The sequence below is a fragment of the Lepisosteus platostomus genome, chromosome 3 (genome assembly GCF_059453375.1).
Source record: "Lepisosteus platostomus isolate fLepPlt1 chromosome 3, fLepPlt1.hap1, whole genome shotgun sequence".
Classification (NCBI taxonomy): domain Eukaryota; kingdom Metazoa; phylum Chordata; class Actinopteri; order Semionotiformes; family Lepisosteidae; genus Lepisosteus; species Lepisosteus platostomus.
In genome coordinates this window covers 4,039,987-4,053,713 of record NC_142613.1, presented here as the reverse complement: position 1 = coordinate 4,053,713, position 13,727 = coordinate 4,039,987, and the positions used below count along the sequence as shown (strand labels likewise).

The 13,727-nt window shown below is 53.0% G+C and overlaps 2 protein-coding genes across 3 annotated transcripts; one reads left to right on the top strand and one right to left on the bottom strand.

The window, feature by feature from the left end:
• The first annotated feature begins 12 nt into the window (after window positions 1-12).
• Window positions 13-6,057, top strand: ribc1 (RIB43A domain with coiled-coils 1). Of its 2 annotated transcripts, none has more exons than XM_088623984.1 (8): window positions 13-260; window positions 1,521-1,745; window positions 2,847-3,076; window positions 3,840-3,954; window positions 4,400-4,518; window positions 4,717-4,938; window positions 5,450-5,616; window positions 5,804-6,057. In XM_088623984.1, exons 2-8 carry the CDS (start codon window positions 1,547-1,549, stop codon window positions 5,883-5,885), a joined length of 1,134 nt encoding a protein of 377 aa, XP_088480110.1. In that variant the 5' UTR covers window positions 13-260; window positions 1,521-1,546; the 3' UTR covers window positions 5,886-6,057. The 2 variants fall into 2 exon arrangements, with proteins under 2 accessions (XP_088480110.1, XP_088480111.1); XM_088623985.1 differs by lacking the exon at window positions 13-260 and adding an exon at window positions 365-523.
• A 566-nt stretch (window positions 6,058-6,623) lies between these two features.
• Window positions 6,624-12,138, bottom strand: hsd17b10 (hydroxysteroid (17-beta) dehydrogenase 10). Its single transcript, XM_088623986.1, has 6 exons — window positions 11,988-12,138; window positions 10,284-10,448; window positions 9,761-9,925; window positions 9,492-9,620; window positions 8,891-8,999; window positions 6,624-7,551 (listed from the first exon to the last, which is right to left on the bottom strand). The coding sequence occupies exons 1-6, from the start codon at window positions 12,009-12,011 to the stop codon at window positions 7,361-7,363; spliced, it is 783 nt and encodes a 260-aa protein (XP_088480112.1). The 5' UTR covers window positions 12,012-12,138; the 3' UTR covers window positions 6,624-7,360.
• Window positions 12,139-13,727: the final 1,589 nt, after the last annotated feature.

Sequence of the window (13,727 nt, the reverse complement as noted above, 5' to 3'; positions counted from 1 at the left end):
CTGCTCTCGCGAGCTCACGCGGGCAAGCACGCATACGTCCAAACCACACGCAAGACGTGCGACGCCAAGGCCGGCCATCTTCCTTTTGGGCACCACCTTCAGTCGACTTAAATGGGACTGAGGGCACATTACAGGGCGAGTGGTGGATTCTCGTTTCCATAGGAACCCCAAGCGGCTGACTAGAAACAAATCAATTGGAATTTGCTCTGGGCACACATTAGTGGAAGGAGCTACCTGGCGCAAACGCAGCCAAAACCCTGGTAAGATAAGTGTTTTTTTTCTTTCTTCTAGCAGATAACAAATGCAAACCAACCATCTATAAACCGCTGTTAGACTTGGCTTGGATCACGGCGGTGTGTCACCTTGAAGCAGACTGCAGTGGGGTTGCTGTACAGCTGTTTATAACAAAGATAACTTGCGAAACAGAATATCACCGCAATATTGGAAAACAAGGCTCCCTTGAGCAGATGAATTTGGACGAAAATCTATATTCGTCGCAGAGATACAGATGCAGACCACACAGGTAGCAAGCGTGGGGCCGGGAGAGACACTATGCAGTAAACCTACTAAATTCTCGGATTCCAGAATAAAGATTCCGTTCTCAGCTCCTCTGCTTCTACACACTTGGATCAATTCTAATTTTCATTAAAATAAAGCAGAGGGAAATCCACTATGTTGACTGTAGCTGCCTTAGAGAACTTCGACTACTTGTATCGGTTGCTCATGTAGTCTGGGTGGAATACAGAGGGTCCACTCCCTCAGCCCAGGACTGACTGACCCCAGGGCAGCACTGTCTTGGCTACTGACAGTAGAGGGTAGACGGGTCTGCCTTCTCTGCTGAAGGCCAGACAGCAGGCAGCTCTGGACCGGGCGTTAAAGTGCCCGGGTCCGCTCCACAGATATCCCATCGCTGCAGTGAGACTGAAGTGTCACAGGACAGTGGCCGTCCCCTGCAGCGTACAGACAGCCCTGTCCCACGCCCAGGGAGAGCGTCCATGCCAACGTCACTGGATGCTAACGTGTGAAATCAGGGACCAGGGCGTTTCTCAAAAAGAGTAGGGGTGCTCACCCCAGTGTTGGGGCCAAATCTCCCCCTATACATTACCTATCAAGGCCTCCTAATAACCCCCCTCTTTGAACTGGCTTCATCACTCTGCTCTCCTCCCCACTGAGAGCTGGAGTGTGGGGAGAGGACTGGAGCATCGTCCAGGTGGGGCTGCACACTGGTCCCCATTACCTGTACAGCGCTTTGTGTGGAGTGTCAGAAAAAGCGCTATATAAGTGTAAGGAATTATTATTACTGTTGTTTCAGGACTGAGACATGAGTATCACCAGAACTTTATGCAGAGCAGCACAAAACATGAATGTAAACATGTCCAGAAAAGCACTATATATAATATATACTTAATGAGTAAATATATAATAACAGTCCTTACACTTTTATGTCGAATCCTTACGATGTATGTAAGTGTAAGGATAATTATTATTTATGCTGTTCTGATGTTATTGTTTTTCTTCAGTGTGTGTGGCTGTGCAGTGTCGCGGGATGTATAAAGTAGACCTGCCTGTAGATGGCGCCCTCGCGGCGGCGGTGGAGCGCCGGCGGCTGGCGGAGGCGCAGCGGCGGAGCCGGGTGTTTAACCCGCGGGTCCGGACCCTGGGGGTGGACCTCCCGGGGCTGGAGAGGCAGGTGGAGGAGCGCCGGGTCCTGAAGGAGGCGGAGAGACGGAGGGACCGCGCCTTCGGTGAGAGACAGGGTCATAGGTCACACCCCCACCTGGCTGAGTGTCACTGTCACCCTCTACAGCAGTGTGTGTGTTAACCCCTCTGTCTCAGTGCAGTGTGTGTACAGCAGTGTGTGTATTAACCCCTCTGTCTCAGTGCAGTGTGTGTGTACAGCAGTGTGTGTATTAGCCCCTCTGTCTCAGTGCAGTGTGTGTTAACCCCTCTGTCTCAGTGCAGTGTGTGTACAGCAGTGTGTGTATTAACCCCTCTGTCTCAGTGCAGTGTGTGTATTAACCCCTCTGTCTCAGTGCAGTGTTGTGTACAGCAGTGTGTGTATTAACCCCTCTGTCTCAGTGCAGTGTGTGTATTAACCCCTCTGTCTCAGTGCAGTGTGTGTATTAACCTCTGTCTCAGTGCAGTGTGTGTGTACAGCAGTGTGTGTATTAACCCCTCTGTCTCAGTGCAGTGTGTGTGTACAGCAGTGTGTGTATTAACCCCTCTGTCTCAGTGCAGTGTGTGTATTAACCCCTCTGTCTCAGTGCAGTGTGTGTATTAACCCCTCTGTCTCAGTGCAGTGTGTGTGTACAGCAGTGTGTGTATTAACCCCTCTGTCTCAGTCCAGTGTGTGTATTAACCCCTCTGTCTCAGTGCAGTGTGTGTGTACAGCAGTGTGTGTATTAACCCCTCTGTCTCAGTGCAGTGTGTGTGTACAGCAGTGTGTATATTAACCCCTCTGTCTCAGTGCAGTGTTGTGTACAGCAGTGTGTGTATTAACCCCTCTGTCTCAGTGCAGTGTGTGTGTACAGCAGTGTGTGTATTAACCCCTCTGTCTCAGTGCAGTGTGTGTATTAACCCCTCTGTCTCAGTGCAGTGTGTGTGTACAGCAGTGTGTGTATTAACCCCTCTGTCTCAGTGCAGTGTGTGTGTACAGCAGTGTGTGTATTAACCCCTCTGTCTCAGTGCAGTGTGTGTGTACAGCAGTGTGTGTCTTAACCCCTCTGTCTCAGTGCAGTGTGTGTGTGTTAACCCCTCTGTCTCAGTGCAGTGTGTGTATTAACCCCTCTGTCTCAGTGCAGTGTTGTGTACAGCAGTGTGTGTAATAACCCTTCTGCCTCTCTCAGATGCACTCAGCCTTGCCCAGGATGCAGTGTTTGTTCAGGGTCAGCAGGAGGAACAAGAGACTCGTGCCCAGCTGGCCCGGGAGCTACAGGAGTTTCGGGCAACCCAGCAGTGCCCCAAAGACTCTCGGGACTTTGACCTTAATGACCCTCGTGCAATACACAGCGATTCCCCTGCCGGTCTCACCGACCCTGATGCCCAGTATGGGCCAGCCAGCATGCAAAGATTCGAGGTCAGCCATGCATAAAGACAGCACAGAAAAACATTTAGGCAGAGACACTCACTCAAAGAAACAGAGAAAGACAAAGACAGAAAAGAGCTCTGCAATCATGTCATTATCACAACACATCCAGCTCCTGGTGCTGGTCTGTGTCTCTGTTTTTAGTGCTGTGTGTCAATAGTCCCAGTGCTTTCTGTATGTGTCAGAATTTGTAGGGCTCTGTGTTTGTCAGTATCCTCAGTGCTCTGTGTGTCAGTATCCTCAGTGCTCTGTGTGTCAGTATCCTCGGTGCTCTGTGTGAATATCCTCGGTGCTCTGTGTGTCAGTATCCTCGGTGCTCTGTGTGAATATTCTCGGTGCTCTGTGTGTCGGTATCCTCGGTGCTCTGTGTGAATATTCTCAGTGCTGTGTGTCAGTATCCTCGGTGCTCTGTGTGTCAGTATCCTCAGTGCTCTGTGTGTCAGTATCCTCGGTGCTCTGTGTGAATATTCTCGGTGCTCTGTGTGTCAGTATCCTCGGTGCTCTGTGTGAATATTCTCAGTGCTGTGTGTCAGTATCCTCGGTGCTCTGTGTGTCAGTATCCTCGGTGCTCTGTGTGTCAGTATCCTCGGTGCTCTGTGTGAATATTCTCAGTGCTCTGTGTGTCAGTATCCTCGGTGCTCTGTATGTGGCAGTATTAATATTGCTCTGTGTGGCTGTATTCCTAGTGCTCTATGTCTGTCAGTATCCCCAGTGCTCTGTCTGTCAGTATTCCCAGTGCTATGTGTGTGCTCAGGGTGAAGATCCAGGAGAGAAGGAGAGGAGGAGGATACAGAAGGAGGAGAATGAGCGAGTGCTGAGAGCACAGATTGAAGAAAGGGCCAGACGCTGCCAAGAGCAAAACCACAAAGGTGCACACTCGTGGACATTAGTTAATACACGTTTCATACTAATCAGGGTGTTTGTGATATGGAGTGTGTTTACAGTGACAGTGTGTGAGATGTACAGTATGCTCACAGTGACAGTGTGAGTGAGATGTACAGTGTTTACAGTGACAGTGTGAGTGAGATGTACAGTATGCTCACAGTGACAGTGTGAGGGAGATGTACAGTATGCTCACAGTGACAGTGTGTGTGAGATGTCACTGTGAGCACACTGTACAGTGTGAGGGAGATGTACAGTATGCTCACAGTGACAGTGTGTGTGAGGTGTACAGTGTGTTTACAGTGACAGTGTGTGAGATGTACAGTATGCTCACAGTGACAGTGTGTGAGATGTACAGTGTGTTTACAGTGACAGTGTGTGAGATGTACAGTATGCTCACAGTGACAGTGTGAGGGATGTGCTGTGTTTCAGAATCGGTCAGTGAGAGACTGAGGCTGCTGGAGGACCTCAGGGCTGTCCAGCTCAGTGCTCTAGAGGAGGAGTGCAAGAGAGCTGCCCAGACTGCACTCACTGACTACCACAGGGCTCAGGTACTGCTCTGTTCTGTCCTGGCCTGTATTCTGAACTGCATCGTACTGCCATGGTTCGGACTGGACTTCACTCAGCTGCACTCCACTTCACTGGGATGGCCTGTGCTGTACTGTCATGCGCAAGGCCAGGGCTCTCTGGTACACTGTAATACACCGCAGTGAACCGCGCAGCACTGCTAAAGTACACTGTTCCCCCAGGCGGCGGAGCGAGCGGAGAGAGAGAGGGCGGAGCGGGCGCGAGAGGAGCAGGAGAAGCTGGCGGAGCTGCGGCAGCAGGTGACCTCTGACCTGCTGACGGAGCAAGCGGAGGCGGGGCTGGCAGGCGGGGGCCGGGTGCTGACGGACCGCTGGAAAGGGATGAGCCCCGGGCAGCACAGCGCCATCCTGAGGGAGAGACAGGAGCAGTGCACCGAGAGAGAGGTACTGAGGGGGAACCCTGGGGTCGGGGGGTCGGGGAGGCGGAGGAAGAGAGAGGAGGTACATACGGCATACACCGAGAGCGCAATATGGAGACGGGGAAGAGGAGTGTGTGGAAAGACCATTATTTGGAATCAGTCTGAGGTGGGTTGGGAATTCTGGTCCGGAGGGTAGAGGGCCGCTTATTGATCCCCCACCGCTAACAGCAGCAGAGATCTCCCCTCCGAGTTCTGACCAGGCCCGGCCTGTCTTCGCTTCTGCTGAGACCTGACGAGAGCAGGCTGCGTCCTGGGCCTGCCCGTCTGGGACGCACACGAAGGGCGCTGCTCGTACTGGGCTCCCGCTGGCCATGTGGAAACGCTGGGGTAACGGTGGCCATGTGGCGCCTCTCACTTCCTCGTGGTGTGGGGCTCCGAGGTACTGTAGCACCCTCGGGTGCTCCGGGGCGTGTGACTCGGCGGGGCCGAGCCCTTGCCCCGATGCTCAGCGGCGTTCCTTTGCTGCCTCCCCTCAGCGGCGGCGGGCGGCGGAGAGGCAGACGGAGGCGCAGTGGGGCCAGCTGCAGTCGGTGGCGGCGAGGAAGGCCAGGGAAGAGGAGGAGAGCGCGCTGGAGAGGGCGAGGGAGGGCCGAGAGCAGCTGGCCAGATACAACGCGCAGCTGGCCCAGGAGCAGAGACTGCAGTGAGTGGAGCAGCAGTTAGCACAGCCTCCCGACAGCCACCCACACCTGTGGTCGCTCAGAAACTCAGTCTAGCCGACCCAGAGCCCCAGAGAAAGACCCCAGCACAGCTGCAGCACTGAGCTGGAGTGATCTGCTGTTTCAATCAGTGTGTTTACACCCCTTCTCTCTCTCTCTCTCTCTCCCCAGCCAGCAGTACCTGGAGAAGGAGCTGTACACCAACCAGCCTACAGCTCACTACTTCACACAGTTCAACACCTCCTCACGCTGACGCACATAGAGCTAGACACACACACACACTGACGGCCAGATACAAAGCTATATTCACACACACTCAGGTATCCACAGACACTAGCTCACCAAGTTTATATTCCCAGTTCTCCTGTCATCGAGCCTACCAGCACAGAGCTGAATAAAGTCTAGAATGGTGCTGAAGCACTCTGGTTCGCTGTCTCTGTGTGTGTTGTGTGCTTGCAGCTCACCTCCTGACTTCACCTCCTGGGTGCCGTGATCAAGCACTTAACTGCTGCAAATTGAAGTCCTCCGAAAGAGCTCCACTCATTTTAAGGCAAAGCTCAGGATGATGTAGTTCTCAGTTTCCGATGAATACAGCGAGTTATAAACTTGAGGTGTAGCCTCATCCATCCATCTTCTTACCACTTCTTCCAGTTCAGGGTTGTGGGTGAACGGACTCTGTCCAGTAAACCCTAGTCCACGGCCGGGCACACACACAAACTCACCCTGGGGCCAATTTTCCCAGAAGCCTATTAACCCACCAGCATGTCTTCGGACTGTGGGAGGAAACCAGAGCACCAGGGGGAACATGCAAACTCCACGCAGACAGCACCCCAGGAATTGAACCCAGAATTCCCGCACTGTGAGGCAGCAGTGTTAACCCCTGTGCTGCCTGTGAAGTCAAATAATTATTAAATAAAATTCCATTCTACTTCATCAAAGTTCATAGATGACAGTTGTCTTTTACAGGCAAAAAAACTCAAGACGAAGCAACTTTCATGAAACGGACGATTTAAAAACTATTTTATTTTTACTATTCAAGAGTAATTTTGTAACTTTACAAGACTTAGTGTAATCATCAGAAACAGCCAGAATTCCTCTCACAGCCCCTGTGTCCAAGATGACTCCAGACTTGATCCCCTGCCCTAGATATGACACAGCAATACAACCAGTTCAATTAATACTAAGCCATCTGCACTGTACCCCTGCTGTCTACCCATCTCTTGGGCCTCTCCTGGTCTGCTGTGTGTGGCCACTACTCTGTGCAAACAAGAGTGGCGCTAACAGAACCCCTCAGTGTTGGAACACACACAGTAGCACAGTGAACGTGGCGAGAGAGACGAGATGATCCCTCATTAACACAACAGGACAGGAGACACAGTGAGAGAGACCACAGGGGAAAAGATCAGTGTGAAACTCAGTTACTGATTTAATGAAATGAGGATGTATTCAGTGCACAGCAACAATTTCAGAGAGTCATGATTTGGTATGATTTTGCCTCTGCAGTCCTTCATACAGGAGCCCCAGTAAGAATCCGTACGCCAGGTGTGCTCCAGTGTTTACAGGGTTCTGATAAGTATCAGGTGTAGATGCAGACACAAAAGCTTTTACAGCAGCAACTGAGACACAGACTCACAGACTCGAGGGCTGTCTTGATATGAAAACTGGACGGTATGTCAGCGAAGGATCTGTGAGAGACTGCGTCTCTCCCCCCGAGCCTCACGCGCCCTCTCAGGGCTGCATGCGGATGGCCCCGTCCAGTCGGATGACCTCTCCGTTGATCATGGGGTTCTCGGTCAGCGCCTGCACCAGGTGGGCGAACTCTGCGGGGTCTCCCAGCCGGCTGGGGAAGGGCACCTGCCGTGCCAGGAAGGTGCGCACCTTCTCAGGTAAGCCCGCCAGGAGAGGGGTGGAGAACAGGCCTGCGAGGGGAGGGAGAGAGGGGTAACCTGCACACACTCTGCTGGCACTGGAGGCCCACGCCTCTGGTGTACCTCTGCGAGGTCAAAGTCCCAGCTCTGCACCACGCCGGAAGAATTCATTTAGAATTCCTCACATTTATATATTGCATTTCTGGACACTCCACTCAGAGCGCTGTACAGGTAATGGGGATCCCCTCCACCCCCAGCTGTGCGGCCCCACCTGGATGATGCACCAGTCCTCTCCCCACACAGCAGCTCTCAGTGGGGAGGAGAGCAGAGTGATGAAGCCAGTTCAGAGAGGGGGGGTATTAGGAGGCCATGATTGGTAAAGGCCAGGGGGGTAACACCCCTACTCTTTTTGAGAAACACCCTGGGATTTTTTATGACCATGGAGAGTCAGGACCTCGGTTTTACGTCTCATTTGAAGGACGGCACCTTTTTACAGTATAGTGTCCCAGTCACTATACTGGGGCCTTAGGACCCACATGGACCGCAGGGTGAGCGCCCCCTACTGGCCCCACTAGGGCAGCAGCCTTAGTTTTTCCCAGGAGGTCTCCCATCCAGGTACTGGCCAGGCTCCCACCTGCTGAGCTCCAGTGGGCTGCCAGCAGGGAGCTGCAGGGCGATACGGCTGCTGGATCACTGACATGCCTTAATTTCTGCACAATTAACCACAGGAATGTCCGAAGTACCGAACAGACGTCAGTCTGTCCAGAACACTGAGGCTCGTGTATTACCTTCTGATCATCAATGTACTGATCAGAGAAGGAGCCGTCAGTGCAGGCTGCAGTAAGAGACGGCTGTGCTTCGACAGAGGTGCTGAGCCGAGCAGGAGGGGGATGGAAGGAGAGGGAGAGATGGGGGCTCAGAAAAGGCTGAAAGAACCAGGCGCAGGGTCTCAAGACCCCAGCGTTAGCTTACTCGGTCACCCCTGTTCAAAGCGGATAGCCCCCAAAAGCAAGAACAGGTACCATAATGTCAGACCAGTGGTTTATACTCTTTAACAAGATCCCACAAACCATTAGAGAAATTCACAAGGTGTTACTACTGTTGGACCAAAGCAGTGGTAACCCACTATTGTGCAAATGATAACATGACCTGGTCAGTTAAACACTGAAAACGAAATTTGTTTGTTCAGCAAATTTGTTTTGGGGACATACCTCTACTGCCCCACATGCAATAAAATACAATAAATAGCAGAAAATAACCAATTCCCCTCAGTGTCACCCCCCCTCCAAATGTCTGCCTCAAAACCACTAAATTACGAAATGCAGCAAGAGTTTGAAAGGGAGCTTTAGTCAGTAATACAAACCCTCAACCCCTAGGGGGCAGTACTGACCTGGAGCGATAGTCACCACCCGGATCCCCATGGGTGCCAGGTCACGAGCGATAGGAAGGGTCATTCCCACAATGCCTCCTTTCGAGGCAGAATAGGCAGCCTGACCCACCTGGAGAAAAAGGAAGTCAAGACACACATTGTACAGAGCTGTGCACTAACACTGTATACAGCTGTGTTTAGACAGTGCTGCACAGGTGTGTTTAGCAAGGTGAGGCAGTTCTGCACAGGTGTGTTTAGCAGGCAGTTGTGCCCCGGTGTGTTAAGCAAGGTGAGGCAAGTTCTGCCCCGGTGTGTTTAGCAGGCAGTTCTGCCCAGGTGTGTTTGGCAAGGTGAGGCAGTTCTGCCCAGGTGTGTTTAGCAGGCAGTTCTGCCCAGGTGTGTTTGGCAAGGTGAGGCAGTTCTGCCCAGGTGTGTTTAGCAGGCAGTTCTGCACAGGTGTGTTTAGCAAGGTGAGGCAGTTCTGCCCCGGTGTGTTTGGCAAGGTGAGGCAGTTCTGCCCCGGTGTGTTTGGCAAAGTGAGGCAGTTCTGCCCAGGTGTGTTTGGCAAGGTGAGGCAGTTCTGCCCAGGTGTGTTTGGCAAGGTGAGGCGGTGCTGACAGACCTGCCCGTCAAAGGCAGCCACGCTGGCGGTGTTGATGATCACGCCCCTGTGTCCGTCGGCGTCGGGCTCGTTCTTCCCCATCTCCCCCACTGCCAAGCGGATGACGTTGAAGGTGCCGGCGATGTTCACCTGACAGAGATGCAGAGACGTGGGTGCCGGGAGAGACAGGAGAGAGCAGGCCCTGCCCGTCCTCCGCACCTCTCCATCCACCCCCCACCCCGCCGCCGCCCCCTCTCCCTGCCCCGGTGCCCCAGCGGCCCCCCTCTCACGGTGATGACTCTGGTGAAGTCCTCCAGGCTGTGGGGGAGGTCCTTCTTCATGTTGTAGGTCTTGACCGCGACGGCGATGCCCGCACAGTTGACCGCCAGGTCCAGGCGGCCGAAGCGCTCCTTGGCCATGGAGACAGCCGAGCGGACCTCCGACTCCGATGTCACCTGGAGAGAAGGGGGGATAAGTGCTGCTGCACCAGGACTGAGGCTCAGACAGTCCGCAGGGCTCAGGCCGCACTCACACACACTCTCACCGAGACCAGCCGGCGCGCGTGTCTCACACACACTCTCACAGAGACCAGCCGGCGCGCGTGTCTCACACACACACTCACCGAGACCAGCCGGCGCGCGTGTCTCACACACACACTCACCGAGACCAGCCGGCGCGCGTGTCTCACACACACACTCACCGAGACCAGCCGGCGCGCGTGTCTCACACACACACTCACCGAGACCAGCCGGCGCGCGTGTCTCACACACACTCTCACCGAGACCAGCCGGCGCGCGTGTCTCACACACTCACGTCAGCGGGCGCGAAGGCGCAGCGCTCCCCGAGCTTGTCTGCCAGGCTGGCGCCGTCCGAGCTGGGCAGGTCCAGAATCACGGCGCTGGCCCCCTGACTGACCAGGCGCTCCACTGTGGCCCGGCCCAGACCTGAGGCCCCCCCAGTCACCAGCCCCACCATTCCCTGACACAAAGACACAGACAGGGAGACAGAGAGAGTTCAAGATATAAAACTGTACACAAGTGTCTCAAGATTGCAAAATCCATTGTGAGCTTTCTCTTAAATATCCTGTTACCTACTTTTACTGTACTGGGACTGTAGCTCCTATTGTAACAGGACTGTTCTCCTGTACTGGGACTGTAGCTCCTATTGTAACAGGACTGTTCTACTGTACTGGGACTGTAGCTCCTATTGTAACAGGACTGTTCTACTGTACTGGGACTGTAGCCCCTGTTGTAACAGGACTGTTCTACTGTACTGGGACTGTAGCCCCTACTGTAACAGGACTGTTCTACTGTACTGGGACTGTAGCCCCTATTGTAACAGGACTGTTCTACTGTACTGGGACTGTAGCTCCTATTGTAACAGGCCTGTTCTACTGTACTGGGACTGTAGCCCCTGTTGTAACAGGACTGTTCTACTGTACTGGGACTGTAGCCCCTACTGTAACAGGCCTGTTCTACTGTACTGGGACTGTAGCCCCTGTTGTAACAGGACTGTTCTACTGTACTGGGACTGTAGCCCCTACTGTAACAGGACTGTTCTACTGTACTGGGACTGTAGCTCCTATTGTAACAGGACTGTTCTACTGTACTGGGACTGTAGCCCCTACTGTAACAGGACTGTTCTACTGTACTGGGACTGTAGCCCCTACTGTAACAGGACTGTTCTACTGTACTGGGACTGTAGCCCCTACTGTAACAGACTGTTCTACTGTACTGGGACTGTAGCCCCTATTGTAACAGGACTGTTCTACTGTACTGGGACTGTAGCTCCTATTGTAACAGGCCTGTTCTACTGTACTGGGACTGTAGCCCCTGTTGTAACAGGACTGTTCTACTGTACTGGGACTGTAGCCCCTACTGTAACAGGACTGTTCTACTGTACTGGGACTGTAGCTCCTATTGTAACAGGACTGTTCTACTGTACTGGGACTGTAGCCCCTACTGTAACAGGACTGTTCTACTGTACTGGGACTGTAGCTCCTATAGTAACAGGACTGTTCTACTGTACTGGGACTGTAGCTCCTATTGTAACAGGTCTGTTCTACTGTACTGGGACTGTAGCTAGTAGGACTTTCCAGTGAAGGCACCTGCAGGCAGGTGACGCACGGGTTTAATCTCATGTTTTGCCCAGAACGGAGCTGGACTCGGGCATGAACTGGATTAGAGGCAGTTTTAAACGCTCACTGATCCCCCCAATCGCATGAAATGGTGGCGTGTGCTGTAATGTTTTGGTCCCAACTTACAAATATGAATATCAATTCGATAACAAAACATATTTAAAATCTGCTCCATCTTTAAAGAGAATTTAATTCTGACACAACCATACAGGTATTGAAAGGGACTTAACTACTGCACGTTCTTCTTAAAACTGCTCCCACCCTCTCAAACCCGGCCCGACATGAATTAACCCCCGCGCTGTAAATATTAGTACATATTAAAAAAAACATGCAAAGCGCTGCGCCACCGATACTTTCACTCATTTTTCTCTCTCCCTCACCTTGACGCTCCTGATAGCCGCCATCTTTGTCCGCGCTCTCCAACACCTCCCCCTTCTCCGGGACGTAAAATGGGCGGGGTCTCAGCTGGTTACCAGAGCAACGCCGACTCCTCTTGCCAATCCAGGCCGAGGGCTCCGCGAACGCCCCGCCCCCGTGGCAAGACGTACGGCGTCGACTGAATTCACGTTGCTGGTGGATCTGAAACATTTGATCTTGCAATATTAAACTTTAAGAACATAATACGATGATACATTTTGCACACTGGAGGGGAACATCCCCCCCCCCATGCTGTTTTGCACGCCTCCAACACCATAAAAAGCTAATTAGGTCAAAACACATCATCTCCGATCTCAGGCTGATCATCAGTGCGACATGTGATGATTAGACAAACCGTCTGTCTAACTCTCAGGCACAGTCGCCAGTAACCCGACTGGCAACCCAATTATAAATAAGCAATGAAATTACTATTATAATAACTAGCAAACGGGATGGATACCAGAGCTAGAGAAATCTTTCCTGCTACCCATGTAATAATAATAATAATAATAATAATTGCTTACACTTATATAGCGCTTTTCTGGACACTCTTCTCAAAGCGCTGTACAGGTAATGGGGATCCCCTCCACCACCACCAGTGCGCAGCCCCACCTGGATGATGCGACGGCAGCCATAGTGCGCCAGAACGCTCCCCACACACCAGCTCTCAGTGGGGAGGAGAGCAGAGTGATGTAGCCAATTCATAGAGGGGGATTATTAGGAGGCCATGATTGGTGAGGGCCTATGGGAAATTTGTCCAGGACACTGGGGGTAACACCCCTACTCTTTTCGAGAAGCGCCCTGGGATTTTTAATGACCACAGAGTCAGGACCTCAGTTTATCCAAAGGACGGCACCTGTTTACAGAATAGTGTCCCCGTCACTATATTGGGGCATTAGAACCCACACAGACTGCAGGGTGAGCGCCCCCTGCTGGCCCCACTAACACGTCTTCCAGCAGCAGCCTTAGTTTTTCCCAGGAGGTCTCCCATCCCGGTACTGACCAGGCTCACACCTGCTGAGCTCCAGTGGGCTGCCAGCTGGGAGTTGCAGGGTGATATGGCTGCTGGCCGTATGTATTACCAAACTACTCTCCAAGCGATGGCCTGTGAAACATTCAATTCCTGACAGAGCGCTCCTACCTCAGCACTGTCGACACAGAACGCTGGCGAGAGCTACACGCGCCCCTGGGCGGGCAGTTCAGCGGTTGCCCCGCGCCTGTCCAGGACGGAGCCAGGCCCAGGCACCGGGGCAGGGAGCTCGGCCGAGGAGCCCAACGTGCGAAGCTGCCACCTGTCATCTGCCCCATGACGACCGAGCGCCTCCAAGTCAGACTCCGGTGCCCAAGCTCGGGTGAGCTCTGGGCCAGCCATTGCTTTTTAAAGGGATGGTTCCAGGGGTCTGCGGGTGTCCTACCCCGCTGTGTAGTGAGGACCGCCCGCCGGGACAGGAGTGCAGCCAGGTCAGCAGAGCTGCGCTCTCATTACCGAGAAGGAAAGAGTGACTCTCCTGTGCCCGTGGTATGACAGACCCGTACACACACACACACACACATTCCCAGAGCCTCCAATTCCTGCCCACTTACCTTTTATATTTCCACACCCAGGGCGGTAATTCTGCCTATTTAACCGCTGCATTAATTAGTCTTCACCTTGCAACACAGGTGTGAAAACTAGATTTACTCAGCTGCTATCCCAGGTTCCA

Coding starts and splice junctions, on each gene's coding strand:
- hsd17b10 (XM_088623986.1), bottom strand. CDS start 12,011: ATGGCGGCTATCAGGAGCGTCAAG. Junction 10,449..11,987: donor CGGCTATCAGGAGCGTCAAG/GTGAGGGAGAGA, acceptor TCTTTGTGTCAG/GGAATGGTGGGGCTGGTGAC. Junction 9,621..9,760: donor ACTTCACCAGAGTCATCACC/GTGAGAGGGGGG, acceptor CATCTCTGTCAG/GTGAACATCGCCGGCACCTT.
- ribc1 (XM_088623984.1), top strand. CDS start 1,547: ATGTATAAAGTAGACCTGCCTGTAGATGGCGCCCTCGCGGCGGCGGTG. Junction 3,077..3,839: donor CCAGCATGCAAAGATTCGAG/GTCAGCCATGCA, acceptor GTGTGTGCTCAG/GGTGAAGATCCAGGAGAGAA. Junction 4,939..5,449: donor AGCAGTGCACCGAGAGAGAG/GTACTGAGGGGG, acceptor GCCTCCCCTCAG/CGGCGGCGGGCGGCGGAGAG.